General features: G+C 40.9%; 1 protein-coding gene across 4 annotated transcripts in view; it reads left to right on the top strand.

Moving 5' to 3' along the window:
* PTPRG (protein tyrosine phosphatase receptor type G) overlaps positions 1-15,423 on the top strand; it is a 712,041-nt gene that overhangs the window by 412,944 nt on the left and 283,674 nt on the right. For all 4 annotated transcript variants that reach the window (XM_019469870.2, XM_019469872.2, XM_019469869.2 and 1 more), the window contains one exon: positions 11,409-11,557. In XM_019469870.2, coding sequence (XP_019325415.1) covers positions 11,409-11,557 — 149 coding nt within the window. The remainder of the gene's footprint in view (positions 1-11,408; positions 11,558-15,423) is intronic.

Below are 15,423 nucleotides of genomic sequence, written 5' to 3' on the forward strand. Positions count from 1 at the left end.
TGGGTTTTGGTTATTGTTTTTTGTTATTGTAGTTTTTGTTTGCTATTAATGAGTTACATGAGTTCATTATGTATCTTGGGTATGGAAATCTTTATCACATGTGTAGTTTGCGGATTTTTTTTCATATTCATTGGATTGCCTTTTCATTTTTTTAATTATTTCTTTTGCATGGAGAAGGAAGCTTTTTAGTTCAATGTGATGTCACTTCTTTATTTTTGCTTTTGTGGTTTGTGCTTTTGGTGTTATGTCCAGAAAATCATCCCTTAGATCGCTAAGACCAATGTCTGGGAGCTTTCTCCTCATATTTTCTTCCCGAAATTTTATGGTTTCAGGTCTTAGATTTATGTCTTTATTTCATTTCAGGTTACTTTTTGTGAGTGATGTAAGGTAGGAGCCCACCTTCATTCTTTTGCATATGAACCTTTAGTTTCCCCAGCACCATTTATTGAAGAGATCCATTCCCTTTGAGTGTTCTTGGCTCTCATGTCAAATATTAGTTGATCGTATATTGTATATGTGTGGACTTATTTCTGGGTTCTAGATTCTGGTCATTGGTCTATGTGTCTGTCTGTATGCCTGTTTCATACTGTTTTGATTACTATAGCTTTGTAGCATAGTTTGAATTTGAATATCATGGGTAGTATTGTGCTAGCCACATTTCAAATACTTAGTAGCCACATATGGGCAGCAGTTACCATGCTGAGGCAACACAGATAGAGTGTGTGCTATCACTGCAGAAAGTTCTCTTGGGCAGCTCTGTGCCGAATGCACAAATGGAAATAAAGTTCTTACCTTCCTTGGGTTTTTGCTGTGTTAATATTTCCTATTGTATTAGAGCACAGAGGAACACTTTCTCATTCTTTTGTATATCAGGTCAGCAACTCTAGTCTCTTGCTTCATTTTAACACAATCACCCTCAGTTGTCATTTGAAATTTATGAATATGAAACATTCTATTTTCACCATTGCTAATGCAAGGAGCTATCTCCCTCTTAATCACTATTGTGCCATTATCGGTTTTAGATTGTCCATGGAATTAGAGAACGCTTTGCTGTGCCCCACTGCCTGATCTGAAAAATAAACACAGGGCTATTATATTACATCTCTACCTCATGCTACCTGGGATTCTACTGGTACTAAATATATTTTTCATATCTTATTTTTGAACTCTTATAACTTTCAACGATTAAAACAAACACTCTCTCTCTCTCTCTCTTTCTTCCTTCTTTTTGAAATGATCCCTTTGTAACCAAGGATATCACTACAAACCACTCTTAGTAATCCCTTTCAAGAGCCTTGGCTGGCCAGAGCCCTAGTGCTAAGCTAAAATGACTTCACTGTCAGCCCTTTTTGACCCACGATAAGAATGAAACCAGAGTTGTCTTTTCTTTTAACCTAAGTGGCTATATGTACAACTTTGGGAGGATTCATTTTCTTTCTCCAAATCAGCATTTGTCTGAGATTATTCATGGCTGATGGTTTGGGGTTGGCCTCATTTGTTCGTAAATTGCTTCTCACTTGTCAGCACAGTGATTCCTGGCTTTGGGCTCTTTTTCATAATGTTCTCATAATCGGTGGTCCTTTTTGCCTTAGAGTAGGTAGGCTACCCTCTCCTGCACCTGAGTCATCCATTTGCATAGCTGCTCAGGAAACATGTGGGACTGGTAATGTTATCTGTACACATGCTTTTTCACCCCCATTTCTCTCCTCCAATGTAGACAATATATCTTTTTTGTTACAATTCAGAATTTCTCTATCAGTGGTCCTGCTTTGTATTTCAAGCGTGAGTAACGTTTGGAGAACCGCGATGGGAATATTAACTCTTCCGACCATCCGAGTGTGGTGGACGGGAGCGTTGCCATACTAGGTGTTATCAGCTGTTGGCGTGGAGTGCCACCTCGGCGCCACATTCCGGACACCTGCCAAAGGCAATTCGCTGGGCTCTCTGATACGGTTTTCTACTTGACTCGCAACGTTTGACAGCCTTCTGCAAAGATAACACGTTTCAGTGACAGCTTTCAGCTTGGTATCACCAATGACAGGTTTTAGATGAGTGTGGGGTTCACTCAATGCACGTTGATTCATGACCTTGGTCTTCCAGAAGCTGATTATCAATCTCTGTCACTGTGCTGACTTCCTAGAGTCATCAACAACTTGTTGTAGATCCATGAGTGCGCGCGCCTGAATTTAGAGCGCAGCCATCCAAATACGAGCACATCTGTCTCAGAGAGTCTAGAAGAAGCATGCCTTTCTGAGAAGCAGAAATAAATCCCCATTACTTCTCACACTGTAGTTACTACTGTAAAATTCATGACATCATCCTCGATTGGCCATATTTCAAATAATCTTAAGATGATTCCATAGGGCTGGTTTTTAAAAAGTGACAACCACGTCTAGGCAATGTTAAACAAGAACATGGAATTGTTTCTCTGTTCTCTTAAGTTTCGGTTTATGGTGGTTTAGGAACAGGGGTGCAGAAATCTTCTTGTGTTATTGATTTTCTTTTTTCTTTGTCTTCTTTTTTTTGTTTGTTTTTCATAAGCACAAACCTAGAAACTTCTTTCATTCTGTAGTTGTTAAAATGCCAGATGAGTTCATAAATTTTACAGTATTTTGGAGAAATGAAGATCAGTTGCTTTATCTCCCATGCATGAATCTTATAAATTCAACTGAAAAACAGTATACGTACTATGCAGGGTGCCATGCGTCTAAATTAAGGGCAAGTATTGACAGTATCCACTGTGAATAGTACTGATAGGTACCCCAGATAACATCAGTTTTCGAAAACACACATATCATCAGCCCTAACTAAAGAGGAAGTGGACCTACAGCTAGTGGTATTCCAGCAAAGGGATGGTCCCCAAAAAGGAAGAGAATCCAGAGTGTGAGAAGAAAGTGGTCAGCAGAGTATAAGTACAAAGTACCAGAAACATCTGAAGATTAAATCCTTCTGCTGGTACCAAAACTCCAAGAAAGAAAGCATACATATAAAACATGCCATAGGAAAGTCTCCCAAATTCACTTCTGGTTCCAGAAGAGCTCACGGGAAGAAGAGAAAGGCCTTCCCCTGTTTGGTGACCTGAAACCTGCAGAGCCCAAGACCCCAGGTAAAAGACCCAGGGAAGAAGCCGAGAATCAAAGAAAAAGTAGAGAAACAATGACATTCTTCATTGGGGAAAAAGGACTCTCAAAAATGAGAGGCCAAGATCTTCACTACTCCTAGTAAATCTGTAAGAAAAGCTCCCCATACCCCCAAACCATGGCCTAGAAAACCTAAAATTCCCTAGTAAACCTAAAATTAGAGAGTCAACCAGAAGGAAACATCTAAACTCCCTAAGGAGCTTTAAAAATGCCCAGGTCCTGACCCCTGTTGCAACCTTCTCCAAAAGTGAGCCCTGGACTTAAATATTTTTTAAAAGCCTCAACAAGTTTTATGGATGTATGTTCATGGGTGTAATAACTTGTAGTTTGAAGTAAATCATTTGTTCTTCTATGTACTTGCTAATGTAACGGGGAAAATGGGACGCTTCTCTACAGTTGTTTTTTATTATTAAACTGCAACATTTGCTTCTGAGTGAATTACTGGCATTCCAAAAAAATTGTTAAAAATAAAAAACAGGGGCACCAGGGTGGCTCAGTCGGTTAAGCCTCCAACTTCGGCTCAGGTCATGATCTCACAGTTCGTGGGTTCGAGCCCTGTGTCAGACTCTGTGCTGACAGCTCAGAGTGTGGAGCCTGCTTCGGATTCTGTGTCTCCCTCTCTCTCTCTCTCTCTCTCTCTCTCTCTGCCCTTTCCCTGCTTGTGCCCTGTCTCTCTTTCTTTCTCAAAAATAAATAAGCATTTAAAATTTTTTTTTAAATAATAAAAATTACAAAATAAAAAACAAAACCATGGATGTCATTTTACTACAGTTTTGCAAGCTGTTACCATTTTGGGGAACTGGACAAAGGGGACATAGGACCACTGTATTATTTCTTACAACTGTACGTGAATCTATAATTATCAGAAAAATTATAAGCTTCATGAAAGAAAAGCCCCCCCATAAGCCACATGGTCTTTCTTTGTTTTACTTGTTCATTTTATACATACCTTGAATACCTAGATGAAGAAAAAATGTCTTTTTCCTTCATCATTAATTTTTAACCAACACATGTTTTTTTTTTTTTATTCCCCAGAAGTCTTTTTTTGAATTTAGTTCTTCTACAAAATAAATTCAGGAGAGAGAATTTATTTTTTTGTGATGGAAATTTACAGGTCACTTACCTGTAAAATAGACTGTCTTTTGGATATTAAAATATGAATATAGAAAGTTAATATTTAAAGCAGCCTATTATGTACAGACAGTAACTTTCCCATAAAACAGTTTTAATGTTCTTATGAGTCTTAGCCCCCTGAGAGGGCTATATATCCAATCCAGCATAATCAATAAAGCAAGTTGGTTGTATGTAGCCCACTTCTCAAAAGTTGTCTAAAATACCTTTGCAAGACAGATAGCATCTCTCTTTTTCTTCCTGAGGAGCCATAACTGTCTATTGTGCCAGTTCTCATTTGATTTCATCTAAAGTTATTTCCCTTTCTTTCATTTTTGTAGAATGAATAGATAATGCATTCATCAAGAACATTTCAAGATAATCTTGCTGTTCCTAGTGTTAGCTTCAAGCTAAATGATCAGAATTTAAGAGTTAGACGGTGCTTCTGATGTATGTTAATAAGCCACGTTCTCCTATGAATTTGAACTATTGGAATGGCTTTTTGGTGTTTCTCTACTTTTTCTTTCCTCCCACACCAAGGACAGATAGGAAAAGCATTTATCACCATGCTTTTACTTCCATTTTCCCACTTTATATGTGTTCACTGTGTAGTTTTTTCTTTGCCCACATTCTTTCTTATTTGTCTGGATATGCCACAGTGCCTGGCCTAGGTGGATTCAAGAAAAGGTTGTTAAGTTAAGCAAAGTAGATAGATTACAATAGCCAAAGTATGGAAGCCGCCCAAACGTCCATCGAAAGATGATTGCATAAAAAAGAGGTGTTGTGTGTGTGTGTGTGTGTGTGTGTGTGTGTGTGCACAACAGAATATTACTCAGCCATAAAAAAGAATGCAGTCTTGTCATTTGCAACAACACAGATAGAGCTAGTGAGTATAATGCTGAGTGAAATAAGTCAGAGAAAGACCAATCCATGTGATCTCACTCATGTGGAATCTTAGAAACAAAACAGGTGAACAAAGAAACAAAGGGACAAAACAAAAAAATGGACTCTTAACTATAGAGAACACACTGATGGTTACCATAGAAGAGGTGGGTGAGAGGTATGGGTGAAATAGGTGATGGGGATTAAAAGCACACGAATCCTGGTGAATAGTAAGTAATGTATGGAAGTGTCGAATCACTATATTGTACACCTGAAACTAATACAACTGTGCGTTAACTAACCGGAATTAAAATAAAGACTTAATAAATTAAAAAAAATAAAATTTTTCCTATTTTAGAGGTCCAAATTCTTGGGTTCTTGCATCCTGTTACTATTCCGTCTTGCCTGAACTCTGGAATTCAAGTCAGAGCAATTTCACTGGGTCTGTCTTTGGTACACTACAAGTTCTGTGTCACATCCGCTCTGCTCCATTTCTTTTCTCTGAATCCCACAGTCCCAGCCCCTGTGCCATGGTGGTAGAAACTAGTTTTGGGAAAGACAGAAGCCAATTACACACCAATTACCTGGTGGGAAGACCAGTGCTGTTTTACACAGATAGACTTGAGTAAATTTTGAATTTTGAGGGTCATTTTTGAAGCCCGCCTTTATTTTGTAGGGCACAGGACTCTGTGCTACATTGACATCTGTCATATCTTGTACGAGTAAATGGTCAACTGATCTACTTTGTTCATCTAGCTCAGTTTAGCAGTGAGTTAACTGAGACCCAGGATAATCTCATGACTTGACAGCTCTTGGATGTCTGAGACCGTACCGACCTAACATGTCCCGTCTGTCTTTAGCAGATGAGTGCAGTAACCTCCCAACTTTTGTTCCTACCAACTAGTGTTGCTTCCTTCCCAGGCCTTCTTCCTTTGTAGCCAGAATAGTTTTATTTCCCAAATCTGATAGTGTCTGTCTTTCTGTCTCCCCCTCTTTCTTTCTTGGTCTCTCTCTCAGCATATCAAGGAGTTTCCATTTCTCCTGAGGGTAAAGACAGACTGCTCACTGTCCCTGACTCATTCCCTAGCCTCTGTGTCACACCCTGCTCTCTGGACACCAACCACCCTGGCTTCCTCTTACTTACTCCCATTACCACAGGGCCTTTGCATGTGCTTCTTTTCCTTGATGTGTTCTCCTCTCGTCAGCACTTCCCAAGGTTGCTCCTTTAAGTCTGTGCTCAGGTCATTTCATCGGTCTTTGAAGATACCCACTCCCCTTCTCCTCTCTGGGGTTGGCTTCTCATCTGTTACCACTTGTCCCACTTGCTAGGTTGCTTCTGCTGTTATTTCAGTTGCCAGGACCTGCCTTTCCACCAAATGTACCATCCATGGAGGCAAGAGCTAGGTCTGATTTACTTACCTTTTCTTCCCTGATAATAACTTGATAAATATTTGAAGAAATAAATGCTAGTGCCTACAGAGAAGTTAGAACTCTAAAACTAGAGGTCATGTTTCTTCACTTGCAGACCAGAACATTTCCCTTTTTTGTTTGTTAGTTTTAAAGTTTATTTATTTAGTTTGAGAGAGCGCATGAGCAGGGGAGGGGCCGAGAGAGAGGCAGAGCAAGAATCCCAAGGAGGGTCCTCACCATCAGGAGCCCAGTGCGGGGCTTGAACCCACGAACCGTGAGATCATGACCTGAGCCGAAACCAACAGCCTGCCACTTAACCTACTGAGCTATCCAGGTGCTCCAGAACATTTCCCTTTTACCAAGGGCCAAAGCATCCCCTAATGGACACCTGTATTGTGGGCGGTCTGGGGGGTCCCACCATTAAGATCCAATCCTGGAAGTCTTTTCTCATTTTATGGTGTTAAACAATTGCTTGGAGGTAGTGGAGGTAAGATAGCAAACAGCTAGCTTCCCTCCCATCCATTTTTATTTATTTAACTTTTGGCGCCTACTGCTGTTTACTCAGATTTTGGTGCGAACATTTGCTTTAGCCCAGCATTATATAGACATGTTGAGCTTTATTTATACACAGTGCGTGGATGTCCTGCAAACAGTGCTGTGAATGCCAGGTACTCGGTTATTCCTTCAAGCTCGGGAGAAAATGAATCCTTTACCCGTGGTGTAACTTCCCCGTCCCCACTCCTTGTGGACGATCTGGGATGTTGTTACACTTTGGGGAGCCTCAGACACAGGGGGAGTCTGTAAAAGCTGTGGCTCCTCTCCCTACGATAATAACCTTTGTAAACAACACTTGTACGGTTCTACCGTGCTGTCTTTATGCTCTCATGTCATATAGGAATTACTGTTCTGAACATTCTTCATCTGTCATTCCTGCCATCTCCTCACACGCCTATGAAGCTGCTGTTGTAGAATTCCAGTTTTATAGAATGGGAACCCGGGCACCAAGAGGTACAATGCCTTTCCCACAGTTGGGAGTGTGACAGATGATGCTTTTTCAATTCAGACTCCCCTGGCTCCAGAGTCTGGCTCCGTGTATGTGCCCACGCTCAGAATTTTACTTCCTGTGTCAGGAGGGTGCAAGACCCCAAAGCCCATGGGTGGCTACTACCGTGGACTATAGACTCTAGGTTAAGAAACCCCAAATTTGAAGCCCCAGCTCGCTCCTTCCACTGTCTCAAACATTCTGCTGTGATTCCATCCCAGTCCATGATAGCAGTTCAAAAACCAGTGGGCCTTGTTCTAGAAAGTCTACTCCCAGGGTGTCAGTTGAACATCCGACTCTTGATTTCGGCTTACATCATGGTCTCATGGTTTGTGAGATCAAGGCCCGCATTGAGCTCTGTGCTGACAGCGTGGAGCCTGCTTGGGATTCTCTCCCCCCCGCCCCACCTCTGCCCCTTCCCGGTTCGTGCACACTCTGTGTGTGTGTGTGTGTGTGTGTGTGTGTGTGTGTGTGTGTGTGTGAGAGAGAGAGAGAGAGAATGCATGTGTGTGCACGTGCTCACTCACAAATAAATTAAAAAAAAAAAAAAAAGTCCACTCCTGTATATCTTTCCCATTTATCCCTCCTATCCTAGAAGTCTCCATTCTTTAGCTGTTATTTTCTACCTTCCTAATTGTCCCCTTATCCAGATTCAACTTACTGCTATTGTTTTAGAATTTAAAATTTTTCTTTCTTTCTTTCTTTCTTTATTTCTTTCTTTCTTTCTTTCTTTCTATATAGTATAATCTACTTACTATTTTTCTTTTGATTGACTCTATTTTAGTTAAATGAACTGACTATAAAGGAAATCTTTTTACTAACACCTTAACAGGAAGACCAGTGCCATCTGACATGGATAGACATCTGTAAACATGTATGTCTGTGATCTATAAAAATAAATCAAAATTGCCACAGTTATTAAATTCAGCATAATACTTACTCTAGGGTACAAGGGGGAAATGAATGAATATCCGGGAAGTGTGGAGAGCTTATCAGCACTAACCTGAGATCTTTTTTTCCCCTTGATGTGACCAAAGCATAGAAATAATCAAGAAAAGGAAATCCCTTTTTATTCTGTGTTGTAATGAATTCAAAGCATCTACTCAGCACTTACGATCTTCTCTCAAGTATTTGGGGCACACTTACCCTTGCTGTCGTCCCTGTCCTGGGTCACTTTTTATTTTGTGGGGAAGCCAGTATTGCTTTGAAATGGAAGTCTGTCTGAAAATGGAGAGTTAGCACCTGTGTGGGAACCCCTCTGTGTTCTAAATTAGCTCCATCCATATCTCTACAAAGGAGTTTGACAGTAGTCTCCAGTGCATGTGTCCTTCCTGGGTTTCTGGCACTGCTTTGTTAAGGGCTTTCCAGGTGTGATCTCCTTCAGGCGTCAAAACAGCCTTGCTGTGTAGGCGCTGTTACTGCCATTTGACCAGTGGTGGAAACTGAGGTGGAGAGGGGTCAGGTAACTTGCCCAAGGTCATGCTGCCGTGAAGCGTCAGAACTGGATTCCAACCTAGGTCTGTCCATCTTCTGAGCTCATGGCTCCGAAGACATTCTGAGTTTTGTAGGAAGTACCTTTGGTTTATTTTGTTTTGAAACGGCTCTGTGTCATCAGTGGTATTCCGAAAATGGTGACGTGGTAGTTTGGGGAAAGTTGTCACTTCTCACTTCTATAGGTAAACACGGCTGACTATAAGCCACGTTCAGAGTTGGGGCAGGGGTGCGTGCACGTAGCATGCTGTGTGCTCTAGTGAGGAATACAGTAATATGAAAAATGAGATGAATGTTTCAGATTGTACAGTTCCCTAATTATGCTTTTAATTATTCATATAAAACAAGTAAAATGACCCCTGACAGAGACATAAATGATTTAGGTAAAATCAAATATTTATAATATGCTGTTGAGTCCCTGGGTGTATCGTAACAGATGCACTCAAAGTGCTTTGGCTTCATTCTTTGGATGCAAAGTGGTAGGTATAGAATTGATAACAGGCTGAGGGTCATCAACAGTATTTAAGACAATACCGAGCTAATTCATATGTATTTTGGCTTTAGAACTAAAGGCGTGTGATTGGTTTAATGTATTTTATCTTCTAAAACCTCTTACTGCATTTTAGGGGTCACCACATGACAGTCCCTGATAGTTTCTGTGTTCTTAAGGATTGAAAAACAATCAAGGGGAGAGTGAGATTCCATGGCATGTGAAAATTATATCCACGTTTTAGTTTGGATAAAGTTTTATTGGAACATAGCTTTACGCATTCATTTACGTACCGTGTGTGGCTGCCTCCGGCTACAGGGACTAGGTTGGGTTGTTGCAACAGGGACCAGAGGGCCAACAGAGCCTTAAATATTCACTGTCTCGTCTTTCACAGAGAAAGTTTGCCAACCCCTGCTAAAACACGCCTAACATACACCAAAGTGAGCCAGTGCTGTAGCGTGTTTAATCAGCGCAAGAAACACTTGCTTTCACTTTGTTTCATCTTTTAATTCGCTGTCCCACTAATTGAACATTCACTGTATATTTTTCAGAAGTTGGAGAAAAATTGTCCTTTGAATGCAATAAAAAGGGATTTATATGCGAAGGTTTCCTTTACTTTTAATGCTTCCTTTATATAGAGAAATACTGAAACTAATTGTACTCTTTTAGAGATGGGTCATTAGTCTAGTCCCTATCTTCTATGGAGACCTAATTCTCATGCAGGATTTCTCTCTGAAGCTCGAACTAGGATAACTTTAGGAAGAAGAGACAGTGAGGATACAAGAGCTTTTCTGTGGCTTCTACAAGTTTGGCTGTTCACAAACCATGAAGTATATTGGTTGGCGTCTCACCTGTGTTTAGCACCCGATAAGTGTTTGTTGAATGAATGAACGAATTCACTTTACAAAACAAACAGAAAAAGGAATGTATCACTTACAAAATAAAATCCGTTATGCATTTGGATATTATATTCCTTTGGGGAAAATAATTGTTATGCTAGTATAAATCCAATGTATTTGCTCTCCATTTCTCCTTCCTGTGTTTCAAGGAAGAGGGCTATGTGTTGGAAAGTTAGGGTTTAAATTGACTAAGTTTCCCTATGTTATGGAATTCTTAGGTGTTCTTTTGGATGGGCCAAGTAAAATTTTTCTATACATGGAATAAAAAGAAGCATCAAATTAAATATGGTTATCTGCAATAATTTGAGTGACTTAATGAATACAATTTTCCCAGCATTTTCCTGTGCACTGTTATCAAATACAATGAATATAACCCTAACTCTGGCTGTGTGCCCACTGATATTGCCTTAAAATTGGAAGAAGCTGCAAATTTTATTTAACGATATCTTTGCCTAAATTTTCTAATTAAAGAGTCGTGCCTCTTACATCTGTCTTCTCATATGTTTTTCCCATCTCATTCCAGACCTTGAACCTTAGGGTAGCCCCAGGAATCCAGGCGTACGAAAAGAAAGATCTCACTCTCCAGATAATTTGGGTTGTCAGGCAGACTTAGACAATTCTCATTCAGAGCGACTTACTCTCTTCCTGTCTCCATTCTTTTTCTTTCTTTTCTTTTCTTTTTTTCTATCTATGAAATGCATAAGAAATTCTGAGATCATTCCCTGGGAATTTTCATGGTTTAGAGTGAACTGGTGCTTGAGAACATTCTGCAGCTAGATTGTGCTAATTTATTCAAACTAGTGTTTTTGACTTGTTTTTCAAACAGGAGCATGAGGAAATAATTCACATCATGCAATCATGGACTTTATTTGCAGCGGCGGAAGATGTCATTCAAGTTTTGTTTTGAAACTCACTTTGTTTCCCTTCCCTTCCATTTTATACAGTTGCCATCCTTCTAAAGGACGACTATTTTGTCAGTGGTGCTGGCCTGCCTGGCAGATTCAAAGCCGAGAAGGTGGAATTTCACTGGGGCCATAGCAATGGCTCTGCAGGTTCTGAACACAGCATCAATGGGAGGCGCTTTCCTGTGGAGGTGAGAACAAGATGTTAAGTGTAGCCCTGCTTTGGGTCTTCACATTAATGAGGTGCTTTGGGTTTACCCCCAGTGACTTTGCAAATCAAACTTGCACCCTCCATACCTTTGTCTCTGGCAATCTTTTAAATGCAGCATGACACGTGTGTAGCCCTCCACAAGCTTCTCATCTTTGTTTAACTGGAGAAGCATGGGGAAGTCCCGGGCCTCATGGTTTGAAGAGACACCCCCCCCCCCCCCCCGCCCTGAAGATTTTTCAGCCATTTGTTTCCTGTGACACAAGTGTCTTTACTCTGTTTCTGAAGTCCCACTTTCTAAAGGTGAAATTCTCTATGAAACTCAGGGGACTGTTTTCACCCTTTAGAAAAGAGAAAAGTTAGTTGATGTATGAAGCGGAGTCTCAGAACCTTTTGTCGGTAGGGCAGTTGTTGTAAGGTTTCTTTGCTCCTGCCGGCTGTCAAGAAAGAGACTGTGGCCATTGGTGGTGTAACTCGCAGATAGCGTTGCTGGGATCAGTGATGACATTTTGCCTTTCCTGTGTCCGTTTTCTCAAAGATTCATGCTGCTAGACAGAAGAAGAAAGGTGTGGGTACCTACAGTAAATGGTTTGTATCTTTTGGGGGAGGGCGGGAGGGAACAAGTCTCCAAACTCCTTCAATAATGTTGGGTGGGGACAGCTCACCCCTTTTATTGCTAACTTGATTTTTACTTTTCATCATGATCAAGTCTGGTGGCTGTTTGGCTCCCCATGTGGTAAGCTGTACACGTTTGTGGAAAGACTGAATGGATTCTTCTGACTGGATTCTTAGTGTTTGGCACCTTCTATTAAGTCATGACCTACTTTGATAATCAGATGAATACTTGAGATCCCCTTCCATACAGGGAAAGTACGTGGATATACACACAGATTTGCATATCGTTTATAGGATTTCGTCATTCACCTTAGCTCCTCAAGCCCATTTCTGGGCCATTTAGGCATCCTTGAAGCTTAAGTGAAGAATCCCTATAAACTGAGAGAAGCAGTAGTATTTCTTTTTTCGAAGATGCTCATATTCGCATATAAAAGTGTCTCTTATCAGTGATCGCTGGAGAAACCAGACAACTATTCTGAGAAAATGCTTCCCGTTTTTTTCAGCTGACACATTTTCGGTATTAAGACCCTTCTATCTGTGGGGCTTCCTGTGCTAGTCACATGTGTTAAAGAACTCCTGAGTAGGGTTTCTGCTTAATGGGCTCTCCTCCTCCTTTATACTGAATGAATCATTTCTTAGAAATCTTAGCTTTATTTGTACTTGGAAAACGTGATTCCTAAAGGCAAAATTACAGCGTCCTTTTAAAAGTTTGGGGTTTCCCTTCTGTTCTTGCTGACCGCAGCATGAGTTGAACGGATGGTTTGTGTTCAGTTGGTTTTTCTTTAAAACCTCTTTATCTTAGAATTGTGTTGTCATTTATTTAGCTAGTGTTGTTGGGACAAAAGACCTGTGCTTTGAAAGATTGAAAACTTATTCTGGTGGCTGCCTTGGTAGAGAAGAGCTCTAGAGATAGGAACTGGAAACTTCTGGGCCTGGCTCTTCCTCCTGGTCCATTCAGATTTGGAAAAATGCATGGACTAGATGCATTAAACTAGTACTACTTTATCAAACTTACTACTTTAAATGAATATTTCAGTTTTCTTTTACTCAAAGAGTGCCCTGAAATTCAGAAGCTAATTAGAAATGGCAGCTACAATGCACAGATTTATTATTCCACCAAGTTGTTTGAATTTATTTCTGTCAATCGCTTCTCGGCCTTTTGGCTAAGATCAAGTGAATTTATTTCTGTCAAGTAATGTCAGATGGTAAGGCTGCCTGTATTAATTGGGTTCCTCATTGAGGTCCATCTGGTTCGTAGCTTGTTTTGTGTTTTGGATTTTGTTGTTGTTTTGTTTTGTTTTCAATGTGATAAACGTGTTAAATTACTTAGTGGGTATATTTGGAGGAACTTGAATTTCAAGAGGTCAAAGGTAATGGGATCGGATTTAACCTTAAAATATGCAAGGAAAGTTGCTCACCTTTGCTTGAAACACGTCTATAATATTTTAACGTTAAATTGCTTTATTTGAGCTCTTTATCAATAGGAACGCTCTCTGATGTTCTTACAATTTGAACATCTCGGACTTGGTTTATTTTGTTCCCTATAACTATATTGTTTTCTAAGAAATTAAAATGAAAGTAAATAATTGTCATGTATCCTGTAGTCATTTGTCAGCATGGGGGAAATTACTTATCTGCCTTGCATACAGAGCCAGAGAAGAGATGTGGTTGAAGATTGCAGTGGGATTGGTTCTCAACTAGAGACCACGTTCCCCACCCATGGGGACATTACGCATTGTCAGGGGACGTTTTTGGTTGTCGCTGTTAGGGCCAGTGGTATGCTACTGGAATCTAGTGAGTAGAGGCCAGGGATGCTGTTAAACATCCCATTCATAGCACAGCCCCCAAAGAATTACGCCACCCAAAATGTGGCTGTTAGGAGGCTTTGAAGTAGAGAAAGTGGTCTGTTTAGCTGTAACTGACCTTCCTTCTTTTCCCTGTGTGGCATCATTGAAGTACATTTGAATATTGAGGACTTTGTGCCTGAGAAGTCCTTCTATCCTCTTGTGGACTTTAGAGAGAAATGTACCTTGCCTGTTGGGTGAGAACATTGCTGGTCCCAGTTCCTTTGGGCTCCGCTGGGAGCTAAGTCACGACCTCAGGTATTTATTTCAGCAGCTGCCTCAGTGCTCTAGCCCCGCAGGCTGAATTGTAAGCCTGTGGCCCGCAAGAATCGGGACCTGCTCCCTGAGGCTTAGTTGCAACAAACCCAACTTTGTAGGTTTTGCTGCCCACCCCCCCACTCCCCTCCAGGAATGCCTTGAGGTCACCTACAACAGCTTCCTACACATCCAGAAGTCAGACCTCCCCACGTTGTCCTGGCTGGAGTCCTGGACTTGGTCTCGGAATTCCTACACTTGAAAACATCCTAATAGAAAAATAAATGGCCTTGTAAAAACGAAATAAGAGCTCTTCAGTAGCCACCAATCATTACAGCTCAGTGTAAGGGAACAAAGTCGGAATCCGATTACAATGCCATGCTTAGGAGGTGAGACCCAATTTGGATCCTCCCATGCCCTCACCTCCTATATATATGCAGCTTTATTCTTTGCCTAGCAGCAGATTTACTTGAGTGCCTTCTGTCACGTAAGCACTGGGTTATAAAGGTAAACCGGTAAGTCGGGACCCCTACCCTTAAGATACTTACACTCTGGTAATGACACAGAAATTGAACAAGCGGTCACATAAGTAGCTGTGTGATAGCAGTTGGGATATTGTCTCTGAAGGAGAGGGATATTTTGTCATGAGCTATGGAAGGCCTCTAGACAGATATTTATTAAGCTACGAGGTATTTATTAAGTGATATTAATTAAGAGAGAAGAGATAAATTGGAGCTAGCCCATAGAACAGGGGCATGCAAAGGCCTGAGGCAGGAGATACTTGGTAAGTTGAAGGAATAAAGAGAGATCATTGCGGGTTTCGATATTCAGGATGGTGCCCCCCCCGCCAGATGTCCCCTCAGTAATCCCTGAAACCTAAGAATATATATATTACCTTATATGGCAAAAAGGATTTTGCAGATGTGATTAAGTATTCTTTTTTTTTTAATTATTTTTTTTAATGTTTATTTATTTTTGAGACAGAGAGAGACAGAGCATGAATGGGGGAGGGTCAGAGAGAGGGAGACACAGAATCTGAAACGGGCTCCAGGCTCTGAGCTGTCAGCACAGAGCCTGACGCGGGGCTCGAACTCACGGACCACGAGATCATGACCTGAGCCCAAGTCGGCCGACT

This window comes from Panthera pardus, unplaced genomic scaffold (genome assembly GCF_024362965.1).
Source record: "Panthera pardus isolate Hobbes unplaced genomic scaffold, ASM2436296v1 HiC_scaffold_8, whole genome shotgun sequence".
NCBI classification, from domain to species: Eukaryota; Metazoa; Chordata; class Mammalia; order Carnivora; family Felidae; genus Panthera; species Panthera pardus.